This window comes from Pan troglodytes, chromosome 16 (assembly GCF_028858775.2).
Source record: "Pan troglodytes isolate AG18354 chromosome 16, NHGRI_mPanTro3-v2.0_pri, whole genome shotgun sequence".
Classification (NCBI taxonomy): domain Eukaryota; kingdom Metazoa; phylum Chordata; class Mammalia; order Primates; family Hominidae; genus Pan; species Pan troglodytes.
Window position 1 is genome coordinate 71,051,099 of NC_072414.2, and position 16,930 is coordinate 71,068,028.

A 16,930-nucleotide genomic window follows, 5' to 3' on the forward strand; every position below is an offset into this window, starting at 1 on the left:
GTCTGGGTGCTGCTGCCCCTAACCATGTTCAGCTCTGCCAGGCGATTGTCAGCTCTGGGACCACATCCTGGCTCACAAACCCATCATTTCCTTAGGACCCAAAAGGGACTCAGTTCAGCTTGGAGCCCCTGTTGTCTCTGTGGCACCTATTGTCCTTTGGTTTTCCCCTCTCCTGGCCCAGGGAGTCTCCCTACAGGGGGCACTTACTGCTGGAGCAGAGGGGAGGAGCAGGCCTAGAATCCCTGAGTGTCAAAGTTCAGAGAGGCTTAGAATGTCAGCCTCTGGATGAGAAAACCAAGGTCCAGAGAGCAGAGAGGACTGGTCCATGGTAATGCAGCAAATGAGTGGCTGCATTTGGGTCAGAATGTTGGAGGCCTTAGGCTTCAGGAGCCACAAAATCCTTTAACCAAACCAAATCATACTTGGTTCTGCTAATATAAAAAAGGTAACTAGTGTGGGAGCAGGGTAGGAGCTGCAATACTCATGGCCTCTCATTCCCTGTGGCACTGAGAGGCTCATCCCAGAGGTGCAGGCTGTAAGGGTGGACCCTGCCAAGAGATGCTTCTCCTCCTCCTTTCCCATGCCCTCCACTTCATGGGGCTTGGCTTTGTTCAAAGGCCCTTGGGTCTAGTCTTTTCTGCCTGGACTGTGGAGTAGGGGCTTCCTGCCCTGGGCAAGGAGACATACCTGGCATGTGCAATGGCTGCCACCCATTCGTCACAATCTTTTGCGTCCTCTGTCCTCAGCTCCAAGGCTTTCTGGTTCTCATGGCTGAAGTTCACCGTGAAGTAATGCTGTATCAAGAAGAAGACATCTCCAATTACCAGAGTGTCCATGGGACCAACAGCGACTCTTGCAATCAATCTAGCTGTTTTGCAAAGTGCCTGCTGCCACATCAGCTAGGCACAGATTCCTTGTTTGTGATAATCAGAATGCCATTCTATTTAGCAGTTTCCAGTTCTCGATTAAAAGGGCTTTTGTATCGTGTAACAGAGCCTATGCTTAGGATATTGTAAGAAGGAAACAAAACACACAAAGCCCTGTTCAACAACAAATTGCAAAAAAGCCAGTTTGAAATCATCAGGCGCGCTGGAGGGAAGGCAGGGAAAGCACATCATTAGAACATCCTTTTGGGAACTGGGTACCAATTCAATGCAGCATGTATTTAACTCACTCCACAAAAATGGAATAAGTGCCCTTCTAGGTCCTGGGGTTAGAGCGATGAGTAAACAGACACGGTCCCTATAAGAGCCCACTGGAAGCCACCTCTGTGTTGGGTGCAGGTGACTAACTTAGAACCATGCCAACCATGGGCCCTGCCCCTTAAGGACTCAGGGAAGCAGAAGAGCCAGACAATAGACACCCATCTGCAATACTGTTATAGGAGTTAAATACATGTAAAGCTCCTAGAAGAATGCTTGGCACCTAGTAAGCACTGTAATTGCTGTAATTAATGTGGTGCGATCACTACTGTCATGGAGGTAAGAACAAAGGGCTGTGGGGGCACAGAGAAAGTCACCCACTGACTTATCCCAGGGAGATCAGGAGGGCTTCCCAGAGGATGGGACATTGGTTCAGTTTTATTTCAGCTGAATGGAAGAGCATGGGGGCAGCTTGGTGTCCAGAGCTCACAGCATATTTGGGAGGGGGAGGGGGCTGTACAGGGATGCCAGTGGGCAGGTGGGCAGGGACCTGGGGTGCAGCTGAGAGGAGGAGCCGTGGGAGGAGAGGGCAGCAGGGATAAAGCCCAGGTTTCAGGTTTGAGCAACTGGGCATGTTGGGAGAGTCATAGACTGGGCTGGGGCATTGGCAGGAGGAAGGGACAGGGGGCTCTGAGGGGCCAGCTCCGCATGCAGAGGGATTCGTCGGAGAGAGAGGGCAGACAAACGAAGTGCTGGGGGCCCAGCCTGGGCCTGGGCCTGGTGAAACTGGGAGGAGAGAGGCAGGGGGTGAGGTACAAAGAGGGGCCCTTAGGTCTGCTGTTCAGAGGATGCACCACGGGCCAGCCATGGTGTGACACTGAGCCAGAGAGGGTGCCCGTCCCTCCATCCCTCGGTGTCCAGGTGGCAGGGAGCAGCAGCACAAGGTGCAGTGTGTAAACTAATTTTAGCTTCTGCTGACATTTATGTATTTTTGTTAATTGTCAGTCTAGGTGGCAGCCGGGTGTATGTGAAGTGGGGGGCGGGGGGAATGAGTATGGCAGGAGAGAGAGAGAGAGAGAGAGGAGAGAGAGAGTGAGTTGTTACAGAGTCAATGTCTGTCTCTTGTTTCCTAGGAAACAGATAACTGGGGCTATAGAATGAAATGTCAGCTACAGCCTCAAATAACTGAATCTGAAAGGCTCCAGTGGGCACCCTGCCCCCCTCGAGGAGGAAGCAGGTGACACATAGTGGCAGGCGGCTACCTAGCACTTTCCCCATCTCTTGAGAGATGATGAACACACAAATGCTTGTCTCCCATGATCTCATTATTTCCACATTCACCAAGCAGAACAGGCATTCTCTGTGTTACAGCTGATGAACCTGAAGCTCAGAGAGGTTGAGCTGCTTGCCTAAGGCCAAACAGCGGGAAAGCAGAGAAGCTGGGATGACACACCTGCACTGGGCACCTGCCGCCTGCTCAGGCCCTGGGCTTGGCCCTGGGATGCAAAGACAAAAAGGCCAAGTCCCCACCTCAGGGAGCCTGTAGGTAGGTGAGACTCAGAGTCCCAAATCAGAAACAAGGCACTCAGCTACATACAGGCACAGTGGAGTTGCTGGGTCTCCTTAGAGCCCCAAGGGGAATGTCCCAGAGCTATAGGAGCCCATTGCTGGGAGCACAGCAGGAGTGTTCTCCTTCGCTACTGGGCCACCGGGGGACTCAGAGCTGCATGGGGTGATGGGCTTGGCTGAGGTCTTTCACTCTTCACAGAGACTTCTTCCCAATCAGCCCTACTGGGTGGGGAAGCAGATGGCTCCCTGCTACCCATGTGTACTGGAATCCCCTGCAGCCTCACCCCTGCTGGAAACCTAACTGTGAGGAAGGATGCCAGGAAGACCCTCCAGGCCCGAACCCAGTCATCAGAGATTGAGCTTCTGACAGGTTATGATGCCCAACTCTCCATCCTGCAGACCAGGCACGGGGTTCCTGGAGGCTTCAGGAAGCCGGCCGCAGGCTACCCAGAGGCTTTCCCCACTCCCTTCCTGTCACTCTAATAGTTGCTAGTTCATCTGCCCGTCTACTCCATCTGTGTGGCCTCGCGCTGACCCCATCACCGCTGCCCTAGGTTAGGCCCCACGACCTTTCTCCTGGGCTACTGTCACAGTCTCCTCACAAGCATCCTGCATCTGCTGTCCTCCTGGGATAGGAGACACTGCCTAGACCCTGAGTGACTGACAGGCTTAGCGTTCAAGTGAAGTGGCCAGTTTATGGAGGGGTGGCCTTCGGGACAAGCGTGACCCAGAAGCTTCCCTGTGAGGCATAACAGCCAGGCTCCAGGGGCCAGGGCGAGCTCTGGGAGTATCCAGAGCCACTTCAGGCTCCCGGCCAGAGGAACTGCAGTCCAGGCAGCTGTGAGGGCCTCCACCTTAAGGAGAAGGGGAAACTGGAGGATCTACCGCGCCTCAGGCATGGTACTAGGTTCTTTGCACACATCACCTGACTAGAGAGACAACTGCCCTAGAAATTAAGTCTGTTATCCCCATTTAGAGGGCATGTGGAGGCAAGACACATTCATTTGTCCAAGGTCACTGGGCTAGAAGCAGCATCACTGAAGCCAGAACCCTGGGCTGCCTTTGCCCAGTGGTGCTTTTGCTGCTGCAGGAGGCCTGAGCTGGAATATAAGTGCCTCGAATGACTTGAGAGCAGTTTGTTCCCTTTGTGCTTGTAAACCTGCCCCTGACACCTGTTTTATGCAACCACATTGCCCGACTGACTTGTAGAAATTGTTTGCTGAGGGAAAGTCAGCTTCCACCCAGAGTTTCTGAATCAGCACAAATCCGGACTTTGGGTAGCAAGTAAATGAGACTTTGCTCTATGTAGGAATTGGTAGGGACAGAGACAGAGACAGAGACAGAGATAAGATAGAGATAGATGGGTGGGGGGCAGGTGGGAGAGGGAGAAGCCTACAGAGATGCAGAGACAGAGTATAATCCACTGGGAAAGACCAAAGCCCATGTCTAGAGAGAGAGGATGAGCTCCAGGCTCCTGGATGATGCTACAAAAAAGGGAGCTTAGAGAGGTGAAAGGGACTCAGTGAGAATGTCAGATTTCCAAACCTATGTGCAGGAAAACCTAAAACACAACCAGTGGTGTGGGGAAAAAAAAGGGAAAGTGACTGATTTTGTGAGGCCCTGCTGTGTGCCTGTCACCCTGCAGGCACTGTCCCTGTGTTCCTGAGGGAGCCCAGCCACGGTGGAGGTAGGTGGCACGACCCCACTTCACAGAGGGGGCTGAGGCTTGGAGGTGGGTGTGAGGTGTCTCTGGGATGGCTGTCTAGGGTGACAGTGGCTTGGCTCTTAGCCCAGGGTCCTTCTGTTCACGCTGTTTGTTCTCTTCACTGTAATGGAGAAGAGTTAATAGGGGGCAAGTGGCTTTCTGGGTAGGGAAAGAGCACTGGAAAGGGGGTCTTATCTGGTGTCAGTTCTGCAGTTGAGACAGTGCGGCTTGGGGGCAACTAAGTCTCTTCCTCCTTGTCATCCTTAGCTTCCTCATCTATGAAATGGGGAGTTAAATGAGCTGGGCTCAAGGTCTTTTTGAGCTTATATATATATATACACACACACGTATATTTATATGTATAAGTATATATATACATACATATATATACACATGCTTTTATATCGATGTATCATATATATATACACACATATATATTTATATATGTGTGTATATATACACACACACACACACGCTTTTATATCTATCCATCTATCGATATATCTGGAGAATGTGAATGAGAGTGTGGATGTGTGTGGATGTGTTTTGGGTCTTTCCCTGCACTTCTGGATAGGCCTTGGGTTGTTCCCAATCTCTCCCATAGCTCTCAGAGGCTGTGTATGTTTCTGGCCCACCCCTCTTCTCTGTGAGGGTCAGGTGTGTGGCCTAAGTGTGGTCTGAGGGTCTAGGCATGGCACTGTGTCCTGGGGTCAGCCTGGCAGGCTGAACCCCAGCAGAGGCCAGGCGAGGACCCCTCCCTGGGCCCCAGGGAACACACAGGCCAGAGATTCAGATCTCAGGGAAAAGAGTTTGCCTGGACCACAGGCCTGGCCGGGCTTAGGCTTGGGGATGGGGGGTGTCTGCACTCCATCCTTCCCCTCACCTACAGGACTTCTCCCTGAGGCCTCTCCTTCCTTGGAGCCTCACAACCTGGCTGACCCTTTGGTCTTGGACTGCTCAGGGCCAGGGCTTGTACCTGCTTAATTTGGAAACTCTAGAACCCTGCACAGAGCCTAGTACTGAGTGGATGCTGATGAATAGCTGAAGAATGAGTGAATGAACAGACACATGAATGCTTCACCTTGGGGTTCTGATGACGTCCTGATGAGGCACCCAGGACCTCATGATGGTCCTCACCCCTCTTGCACTTGTTAATAATGATTTTGCAAGCAACCTTTCTGGGCACTTGTGACATCCCAGCCACACTGCTGTATCTCTCAGGGACACAGGCCCATGTGGGGATGGCAAGACCCCGTTTGCTGTCTTTGGTTAGTGAGGATCTGTAACCACTGTTTTTGTCCCAATGTAGACTCACCCCAAATAAGTGGAGCCCTGGGGGTGAGGAATATAAGTGATAGAATTTTCTCTGTGCCAACCAATTCCCCATCTTTATCCTGCTTTCCAGCCAGGATGGAGGGACTGGGCAGACTTCTCCAGGGGAAGCAGGTCTTGCTGCAGCAGTTGGACAGAAAGAGATATTTCGGTGATGGTATCAGAATAGTAAAGACTATAAATGCTGGTGTTTCTTAAGTAAGGGAAGGCAAAGATTTGGGGGAAACAGGGGCAGAAGAAGGGACTTCCTATTGCTTCTTATTGGGTCCTTGAGGTGCCTGGGCTGAAAAGGCCTTGATCTTTGTCTGCCTTCCTCACCCACTGCCAACATTTCATTATGAAAATTTTAAACATTCACAGACATTATAATTATTTTACAGTAAAAACCCATATCCCACAACCTAGCTTTCACCATTACACTTTATGGCACTTGCAGAAAACCTTGGCCCTTATGAGGCTCTTATGCACCATTCACCCAAATGGAAGTTTCCCTGCCATGAGCTGACACAGACACCTGAAGACAGTGGAAGCCCCCAACCCAGGATGTCCCCATGAGGTCCATGGATGGTGGCAGCAGGGGCTGGGGAGTAATGTTCGGGGCGCCTTGCTTCTGCCTGGGAAATGTACAGGTGCTAACATTCTGCTCAGGTCGCATTTGGTTCCACAGGTGTGAGGTTGGGTCTGGGATATGCTTGTGTGTCCCGTTGATCTTCTGGGACTTTGGAGATGGAGAGCACATGGAAGTCTCAGGGTTGCAATAGCCCAGCTTTGTGGTCCAGTTTGGGTCAAAGAGCCCACTCTCCACCTAGCCCCTAACTGGGCAGCTCCCCTGACGGGGACAGAGCATATAACTGGGAAAAAAGGGAGACAGATGCTTCAGTTCAGCCTTAGTTTCTGTCTGGGGTTTTTTAAAAAAAGGGAGACTCTATTTGGGAAACTTGATTTCCTTTTGAGATAAAGAAGTGGCCTTAATAATTGGAGGAGGACTAAGCAGGTGGAGGTTCATATTCCTACATGTTTCAGATGACAACAAATGACAGGTGTAGGTGGCATTGTGTTATCTGGGAAATGCTATTGTTAGTAATACTTGCTAGCTGTGTAACCTGGGGCCAGTCACTGGATGACTCTCACCTCAGTTTCTTCATCTACAAAATGGGCATAAGAAGAGTCCCTTCCTTGCATGATTGTTGTGAGAGTCAAGTGAGATAATGCTGGTGCCTGCAAGCAAGCATCCAATGCATGTTCACTATACTTCTTTTTTTATTAATATTTTTAATAACTTTCTCCTTGGCAAGCTTGGGTGCCTACTTTGAAGCACAGGTGATTTCTTGGCTAGTATGGGCTTGGGGTAAAAATATGATGATCTTCTAGGCCCTACTCCATTTTAGAAGTTCAGGACAACTTCAGGGAAATAGACACAAAGTTGTTCAGGATCTGAATTGCCCATCTCGTGGGTGACCGGTGGCTGCACAGGAGCATGTCAAGGCTCAGGGCAACCCTCCCCAAGGGACACTCAGATCTCTTATCCTCTGCTGGTCTCCAGCCCCGGGAGAGCAGCTGCACCCTCAGGCTGGGCTGCCGATGCTCATGCTGTGTCCCCAAGGAGCAAATATGCAAGGGAGATGAATGTTGGCTTGGACATGCTTGAGCCTGAAGCCTTGTTTTCATGGCGGGTCTCAGGACCCACTGCAAGGCTATCTCCCATTACTGCACCTTCAAGAAGGAGCAGAGCTCCTCTGGCATGGATAGGCCAAAGTTCTAGAAAAACTCCACCTCTTGGCTCTTTGAGCCTGGAAAGGGATCATTTCCTTTCCTCTCTGTTCTTTCCATTTCTCTCTCCTTTGCATTCTCTGAAGCTTTCTTTTTTATTTTTTCTTTCTTTCTTTCTTTCTTTTTTTTTTTTTTTGAGTCAGAGTCTCACACTGTTGCCCAGGCTGGAGTACAGTGGCACAATCTCTGCTCATTGCAACCTCCACCTTCCAGGTTCAAGTGATTCTCCTGCCTCAGCCTCCCGAATTGCTGGGACTACAGGTGTGCGCCACCATGCCCAGCTAATTTTTTTTTTTTGTATTTTTAGTAGAGATGGGGTTTCGCCATGTTGGCCAGGCTGGTCTCGAACACCTGTCCTCAAGTGATCCATCCTCCTTGGCCTCCCAAAGTACTGGGATCATAGTTGTGAGCCACTGCGCCTGGCCCTCTGCAGCTGTCTCCTTCTTTCTTTGTGTCTCTGTTCCTGCCTTTCTCCTCTGTGTCCCCTTCCCAGGTCTTCCCTCCCCACTCTTCCCAGCTTCTTTCCACATGGCAGGTGAAGTCAGCTGGTCAGGGTGGTACCAGCTGCAAAGTGGCACCCCATATTAGGGCCCCCTAGTTTCCCCTTTCTTGGCTCCCTCCTCTTCTCCAGGCTGTGACTGAGTGTACCAGGGCCAGGGGCTCCCATCTCCTTCCCGCTGTCCTAGAAGTCTGAACACATATCTTCTGGCCCTAAGACTTGCTCTCCTGTCCCTATGATCTTTTCTGGCTGGTTTCGGTGTGTTTTGGGAGAGGCTTTCTGGATTCTGGAGCAGTACCATCTGCTATTGGGAAATGAGCTTAGGGAGGAAGGAGGAGTCACAGGCCTGCTTTGGTTCAAGGCCCAAGCTCCAAAGCCTCAGTCAGGCCAACTCAGCTCCCTGGAGCTCTGAGATAGCTGGAGAGAACTGAGGAGCGTTATATTGCCAGCGACTGCCTGAGGACCTCACGAGGGTGGTGGTCTGGAGCAGTTAGGGGGTTTCTGGGAGTTCTTGATAAACAATCTTTTTTTTTTTTTTTTTTTTTTGGAGACGCAGTCTCACTCTGTTGCCCAGGCTGGAGTGCAGTGGCACGATCTCAGCTCACTGCAAGCTCTGCCTCCCAGGTTCATGCCATTCTCCTGCCTCAGCCTCCCGAGGAGCTAGGACTACAGGCGCCCGCCACCACACCCGGCTAATTTTTTGTATTTTTAGGAGAAACGGGGTTTCACTGTGTTAGCCAGGATGGTCTCGATCTCCTGACCTCGTGATCTGCCCGCCTCGGCCTGCCAAAGTGCTGGGACTACAGGCGTGAGCCACCGCACCCGGCCGATAAATAATCTTAATATCAGTTTCTTCCATGGAAAAACAATGACCCTGCATAGCACCAGAGCTCTTGAGACAGTCTCATAACCTCAGCTGGTATCGGTTCAGAGCTCGGGCTGACCTGAGTCACCTTTGAAAGCTGAACTCCCACCTGAGCTTCCTCAGCGTTACAAGGTTGGGCAGAGGCCAGAGACAGATCCCTCCAAAGCTGCAGAGTAAAAACCAGACTCACACTGGGGGCAACACTGGAGCTGCTGTGATGAGGCCAGGATCACAACTTGGACATCCCCAGAATGATGCTGAGACCAACCAGAGCTACCCAGAGCTTCTCAGACTCACAACACACGAGCCTCAGTGTGACCACAGGATAGGATCCGAATCACACCTGCCACAACAATGGGACCACATAGGCTTGCCTGGATCCCGGTTAGATTCCTCTGCGGAACAGCAGCATTGTTCTGGAGTCAGTCCCAGGGACACCCTAGAACTCTCCAATGCAACAGAGAGCCTCATGCCCACCTTCCCTGGGCCCTGGATGAGATCAGGACTCACTATATGTGATCAAGGATGTAGGATATATTCAGATACAGGACCTGAGTCCAAGTTTCAATAACAAATCTTCACAGGCCTACTAGAGTTGCTGGAACAGATCTAGCATCCCCCGCAGTCCTCCACCAGACTGCCCAGATCCCGGAAGGGGAGTCATGATGCCTGATAAGCCCATGGCTCTTTCTAAGGGCAGCTGGTTCCTGTGGGGAAGCTGGGCTGGGGCTCTTCCCTTAACTGGACTGGAGCCAGGTAGAGCAAGGGCTCCCCAAACTGCCCCAACAGGGAAGTGAGGCTGGGAGTTTGCCTTAGGAAATAGGAGGAGAGGCAGTTGGTCGGCAGTATCATCAGAAGCTATAAGGAGACCACCTGGAGTCGGGGTTGTGAGAGACGAGAAGGGCAGATGAGCAGGAGGTGTGAGGCCAAGCAGAGATAGCAGAGCACCGAGGGTGGCACTGGCAGACACAGGGTGCCACTGAGTTGCACTGAGGGTGGGAAGCTAGAGGTGGCGTGTCAGGCTCTGGCTACAGGTGGTTGAGGATGGCATGGGGACAAGACTGGCTGCCCTGGAACACCTGGATTCCACCTCTTCTCAGTAATGTGTGCTGGGAATGCTGCCCGTACTGTGGTTCTTGTTCTTCCAAGAATGTCCCACCACCCTTACTGCCATGAGAGTCCTTAAAGTCACTGGAGCTGCAGCAGCACCCAAATCACCTCGGAATTTGTTAGGACTGTAAGTTCCTGGGCTCCACCCCAGACCTCTGTTTTGAAACAAGCCCCCCAGGTGATCCTGCTGCACCCTGTGGTATGAGAAGCATTGCTTAAGGCAAGCCACCATTACTTGAGATAAAACTACATGTGCGGCCAGGACTGTCTTCAGTCTTGCTGGGTGCCACCAGTTTTCTAGGTCCAGGCTCAGATCTACAGCTCTGCTGGGCAGGAGCTGCCCCAGAGGTAAGTAGATGTAAAAATGCATTTCTCCTACTTCAGTATCCCAGTTTTCCACTCCAAATCCCTTGGGGCGCTTGCTAAAAATGTAGATCTCCAGGCACTAGCTGCCTTCTGAATCAGGATCCCTAGGGGTATGGCTGGAATTTATTTTAAAGAGCACCCTAGGTGATTCCGTACATGCTCATGCTTCAAGGAGAACCGATAAGCCCATGGCTCCTTCTAAGGGCAAGTGGCCCCTGTGGGGAAATTGGGCTGAGGCTCTTCCCTGAACTGGACTGGAGCCAGTTTAGGGTGAGGATAGGCAGTTGATGTGAGGGTCAATGATGGGAAGTCTTATAGTCCAGAGATACATCCAAACCTGGCTTAGCCCAGTATTGCAAAGACAGCCTCAGCACTACCAGAGCACTCACCAGGTTGTGAGGGCAGGGCCAGTACCCTATGTGGAGCTCCACCTGGGGGGAGGCCCAGGTCCACTACCACACCTGGAAGGTGCCATGGGCTGTGTAGAAAGACCCTTATCGTGAGCCTCACTAGCCTGCATGGGCCAACTCAGAGCCACACCCAGGCCCCATAATGCATCCAGGGATTCACAGAACCATCGCTGGGGTCCAACTGCAGTTGTATGAACAGACCACAGCCTCATTCAGGGACTCCCCAGAAATGCAACAGAGGAAGAAACCACCAATGGGCTGCACCCGATTTTGCTACAGAAGAGGCAAGACTTGGTGAACCACTTCTAAAGCCCCTGCAGGGCTGCAGAGATGGGCCCAGAGCTCCACCTGGGGCCTCCACAGAGATCAAGGATGGACCTCGAGCTTTCCTAGACCTGAAGTAAGAGATGGATAACCTGATTTGAGATTCCACCAGGAGTCCTAAGATCGAGCGAGAAATACTCGCGGTATCAAAATCACTGTAACAGATCCACAATGATTCCAAGGCCCTCCCAAATGCAGGGATGGAGCCTGGACCTCCTGAGGCTTGACCTGGGTTGCTGAGTATCCCTAGACCTGCGAGTCTCAACCATCGTTGGACACTGGAGTTTGACGTAGCATCCCTGGGTGATTCCAATGGGCAGCCAAGGTTGAGAACTACTCACTAGTCTAGACTTTCGCCTGGGGCTTCAGTAGGAAAAGAGGGATTGGTCCACAAACTATACCTGCGACCTACCAGGCTCACAGGCGGGGATTCAGAAATCACATCTGGGGTTGTGCCAGGACTAGACTCACATGTGGGCCCTTGTCTTTGCTGGAGGAAATGTTCTGGAACCACACCTGTGGCCTCAGTTGACCTGGCAGTGCATGAGCTCCAGCGCATACCTGGCCCCAGTATGCCCTTCCTGTCCAGTATGTCCTTCCTGGCCCCAGTATGCCTCTCCTGTCCAACCGGGCTGCAAAATGGCCCCTGCTACCCCAGGTCAGTCTGGAGCTGGATCTACTTCCCCTCTGGAAGCTGGGGCTGGGGGCTTGAAGCCCCACCTACTTAGACTCTCTTTTGCCTCCTGCCTCTCCCAACTGACCAGCAGCCCCTACAGCCTCTCCACTGAACACAGAACATTGGACAACCACTGACAGTGGGGTGACCAACTGTCCTGGGTTTGCCTGAGACTAATGAGTTTCCTGGGGGTATGGCACTTTCAGTACTAAAACCAAGACAGTCCTGAGCAAACTGGGATGTTTGGTTCCCCTACAGACAGAGGAGCAGGTGGAACCCTCCATAGCTGAGTCTGGGTCTGGCAATGAAGCTCAGAGCTGGGCACTCTGGGCAGCTTTTTCATCTCTCTGAGCCCTGGTTCCTTTCTGACAAACAGGCCCAACAACACTTGCCTTGGTCTATTCTATACACGTGGTATTAGAGTGAAGATTTCCCACACCTTTTACTCTCCAAGTCATTTCTCGTTCATTAATTCAACCAGTATTTAGCCCCCACTAGAAGCCAGACATAGTTCACTTTGCAGCCATCAATGACAACACGCATGTCAGCTGTATATGTGCTTTTGGAAAGGTATGGTGGTTCTTCCTAATGGGCGAGCTGCCGGGGGCTCCCAGATAGCGCCCCATCCTGTGCCATCAAGGCCATTCTCAACTCATAACATAATGATGTTCTGATTATCTTTCCAGCTACAGCCCATAGTCTCAATCCAGGCTACACATTAGCGATGTCTGGGAACTTAAAGAAGCACTGTCGCTCAAGTCCCTTCTCAGATCCATTAAAACAGAGTGGTGGGTGGGGAGGGGAGGGGAGGTTGCAGGCACTGGTCTTTTTGAAAGCCCCCCAGCTGGTTATAATCACCCAGAGTTTGGAACCCCTGAGGGAGGAGCAACGTGGTTGTTGTCATACTAGAAACGCAGGACTTCTCCCCTGCTCCTCATGCCCTCTCAGAGGCCCATGGTCCTGGATGCAGCTGCCTGGAGCAGCAGTGGACATGCACCAGGGTTCACCCATCTGGGGCTCCTGGGAATGTGGCATAGTGGCACAGAAAGACCAGGCTGATGAGCTGCATGTGCAAGCTCTAAGTGCAAGTAAGAAGCCAAGAAGGAAGCAGAAGGGTCTCAGAGAAAGTGGCAAGAGGTGGTGATGGAATCAAGTGGTGGGGGCAAGGCTAGGCGGAGGTGTTCAGGCCATGGAGACCCAGACGTGTATTTTCTCCCTGGGTTCCATTAACTACTGCTGTCTTTCTTCCAGGATAGTCCTCTCTTGCTCAAGCTGCTTTGAGCAAAAGGCTCCTGCTCCTTTCAAATAAATGATTCCTGACCAAGAACTCTCCCTGGAGCCTGGCACCGTGCCTTGGCCAGAGCACAGGGTAGCCCTGGTTGACTGAATGGGTGACTGAATGCGTTTGTCACCACTGCCCAGGAGCCCAGCTTATTAATTGGCTAATAGCAAAAGCCACAAAGGGGGTGGTGTTGAATATACCCCTCAGGCATGGGCAATGGAGCTGGCTGGAAGGGGTTGGGGGGACTGGTTTTTCATGAAAGCCATCCGTGCCTCTTCAGGGAGAGCTGACAGGGCACAGGGCAGTCCTTCCATAAGGAGCCTTTTCTGGAACACCCATGGAATCTTGTTTTCATTTTTTGGGAAGATCTATTAATATTCCATAAAACCAGTGTTCCAGGGAGTCCATTTTGGGGCCCTGGGGTTGTGGGGTCTACCAGGGTTTGGAGTCATCAGACCTGGGTTCAAATTTATTATTTATTATTTGGCCTTGGGGTCTTCAACACACCTCTTCACTTCTGTGGACAGTTTCCTCTTTCACAAAACGGGGACAATATTACCCACCTCACGGGGTTGTTTAGGACAGCATTGTGGGAGCTCCTCGTTCATGAAAAGGCTCAAATAGTGTTTTGTAAACCACTGGATTCATTTACAAGGTCAAATGATGGGTCTAATCAACCTAGCAGTGGCACATTACTGGAAAACACACATGCATGAGCATTCATATGCCTGCACACATACACACAACGTAGGATCCAGCCACTGTCCTGAGGGCATGGTGGGGAGGGGCTCATAACCAGAATGGTCACAGCCATGCAACATTAGTGGGTTACAGGGAGATGGCGTTTGTGGCATCTTGCACATTATCTTCAGTTCCTGCTTCTCTCCTCTTCCCGCTGTGTAACTGGCTGCCAGTTGTATCCGTTTTTCCTCTCTAGTATTTCTGGAATCTGTGCCTTCCCCCATCCTCACTGCCATGCCTGCTTCAGGGATTCTTCATTACCCACCTGGACCATCAAACAGTCCCCTCTGATCTCCTTGCCCCCTCCAATTCATCCCGCCTTTTGGGAGTTCAGACCTGCTGCCTGGGCCTCTGCTTGTTGCCTCCTCTGAGAGAAGGGGTGGGTGGGGTTGGCTCGGGGATAGATGCCACCACTCTTGGCTGATCCCACCCCTTACCAGGTCCCACTCTGCTGCTCTGGTTAGGGCCAGCTCTCCCCAGCTGGGTCCTGGCTCCTCCTCCCTGCCATCATTGACCTTTGGGGCTGAGGGCCCACAGGTGCTGTGCTTCTGCCACATGCTGCATGATATCCCAGTGCAGGGAGGGGCTGTGCTACAGAGAACCTGGTGTGTGTGTGTGTGTGTGTGTGCGCGTGCGTGTGTGTTTGTGTGCATGCATGTGCGTATGTGTGCACTTGCCCTGGCCCGGGGTCCATCTTCTCTCCTTCCTTCCATCTATATGGGGACACCCATCTAGGCCCCCCCCCGGCCCCACCCAGATCCTCCAGCTCCCTTTTCCATCTCCTTCCCAGGGGAAGTCACTCTGTCCCATGACCCTTGCAGGCCACCCCAAGAGCATCTTGCAACCTCTCTCACAGCTGCTGCAATGCAGTGCATGCTCATCAACGCTGGTTCCTTCCAGCCCTGGCTGCACGCACTCATGCCGTGGTGTACGGTGGGGGATTCACTAAGCACATTATTCCCAAGTCAGGGAATACTTCCTGCACTTGTGGGGCCAGCAGAGGCTAATACTTCCATTGAGCAGGAAGGCAGTCCACGGAGCCGGAAGTATCAGCTTCTCCCATGCCCCACTAGATCCCCCACACCAATCCAGAAAGAACTCATCCAGCCTGACTACTCATACCCCCTACCTCTCCTGATGTGGCTTCATGCAGGGTCAGGACCCCACTTTGTGACCTCCTTCCTAGCTCCAATTGGCTTCTTTCTGCCCAGCTCTGCCTCTGAGTTCTCAAGTCTGAGTCTTCCTGGGCCGTGGTGGCTGCACCAGAACCTCTGCTTTGTCCCTGTTCTCAGTGCCTGTCTCAGGTCTCTGTCCAGATTCCCAGTCTTTAGGGCCTAAGCCATACGTCACTCTGGGCCCCAAACCAGCCCAGGAAGAGGCCTGCGGCCAGAGACTGACCTCCTGGGTGCCATGCTACGTGCTCACTCATCCTCCCTGCCTGGCCTCGCTGGGAGTTGAGAGGAAGTAGGTGGGAGGAGATTCAGGAAGTGACTGCAACCTCAGGGCTTAGAAGCCCTTGAAAGCCCCTCTCTTTCAGAATCAACCTCGAACGAGGCTGTGCTTGACCCAAGGCCTGGGGGCCCATGTCAGTGTAGGCCTCCAAGCTTCTGTCTGCGGAAGGGTCTCTGTTTTAATGTAAACTACTCCAAGGCCTGGGCGCCATGGCTACAGATGAAACGGGTCCTGGTGGCTGTTACACTTGGCTGGTCCTGCACAAACATCTTTCAATCTGTGATGACGCCTCAGCCAGCCTGCCCTCCCCTTTTCAACTGCCCCTTTTCTCATACTTGCTGAATGAAGGTACAAACTTCAGTATGGATGTATCTGCCCTTCAGCTTCTGTCAAAAACTTGGTTGGAAATGGCCCATGTGCAGGGATATTTACTTATTAACTGCAGCTCCATTTGTAATAGCAAAAGACTTTAAATTACCTAAATATCCCTCAAGAAGAGACTGGCCAAAAAAAAAAAAAAAAAAATGATAGCATGTCCACACCATGGAATACTATAGAGCCACAGAAAAGAATGGTGATCAATGTACTTGCAGAGAATCCTCTCCACAAAATAGTGAGAAAAACATGGTGCAGACTGTGTTACCATTTATATAATTATACATGCATGCATATAGATGGACAGATGTTTGCATGTACATGTATATATATATAATCCCTCTGGGAGAATGGATAAGAAACTGGTATAATGGCCACTAGGGAAGTGAACAGAGTCATTGAAGGAGCATTGTCACTGTATACTTTTTTTGTCTCTTGAATGTTGAGCTATGGACACGCATTACCAATCCTAAAATTTAAAATAAAAGAAGGCAATGGCTATTTAAGAGGGTCCAATTGACCTTCCATTCCCCAGGCTTCTCCAAGCTGCACCCTGTGTTATCTGGACACCAGGACACACCTCCCTGGGACCCCACCATTTAAGCCTCCTGGAATGTGGTCTTCACTGAGCATGCTCAGCCTCCCCTAAGAGCCAGCAGATGTGAATCATGGGGGCAGGCCCTATACTGGCAGTGCCTCTGCCCTCGAGGTCATCATCATTTCCCTGCTGGTCCCCCGTATGTAAGCTCCTGGGACACAAGTACTCTTGCCTGAGCAACTGGACTTTGTCTTTCCATGAGGCAATGACTATCTCATAACTAGCCTGTTTCCCTCCTTGCTCAGGCTACCAGGAAACTCTAAGATGTAATTACTTGCTTCTCCTCACTGGTGCCCACCCGATATTGGCTTTCCTCCTGAAACACCAGCCCTTCCCTCCAACTCCAATTCCTTGCTGTCTGCAGATGTGACCAGAGATGAAGGGAGCTGGGGTGGCCACTAGTGCAGTGAGGGGGCAGGAAGGCCCATTGAGGGAGGAAAGGGGGTGGGAGGGCAGCAGCAGGCTTAGGGCACAGGGAAACTGGGCAGGCTGAGAACACTACATGTGAACAGGTTCTTCCAAACGATTTCACTAATTTCTTGAGTTTGGCTAAGAGCCCAAGAGGTATCTAAACAAAGTTGATTATATTTCACTCATATAGTCTCACAGGAAAAGTTCATCTCGATCACGTTTCTCTAAAATTTCTACATGGAGTTTTGGAATACCAGCTAAGGTTACCAAAAATTCATTCATTCTTCTAAAACTGATTTTGAA

The 16,930-nt window shown here is 51.5% G+C and overlaps 1 protein-coding gene across 5 annotated transcripts in view; it reads right to left on the minus strand.

Annotated features, from left to right (window-relative positions):
• RASGRF1 (Ras protein specific guanine nucleotide releasing factor 1) overlaps nt 1-16,930 on the minus strand; it is a 130,365-nt gene that overhangs the window by 103,153 nt on the left and 10,282 nt on the right. For all 5 annotated transcript variants that reach the window (XM_001153395.6, XM_009429655.4, XM_009429654.4 and 2 more), the window contains exon 2: nt 688-794. In XM_001153395.6, the coding sequence (XP_001153395.2) occupies nt 688-794 (107 nt within the window). The remainder of the gene's footprint in view (nt 1-687; nt 795-16,930) is intronic.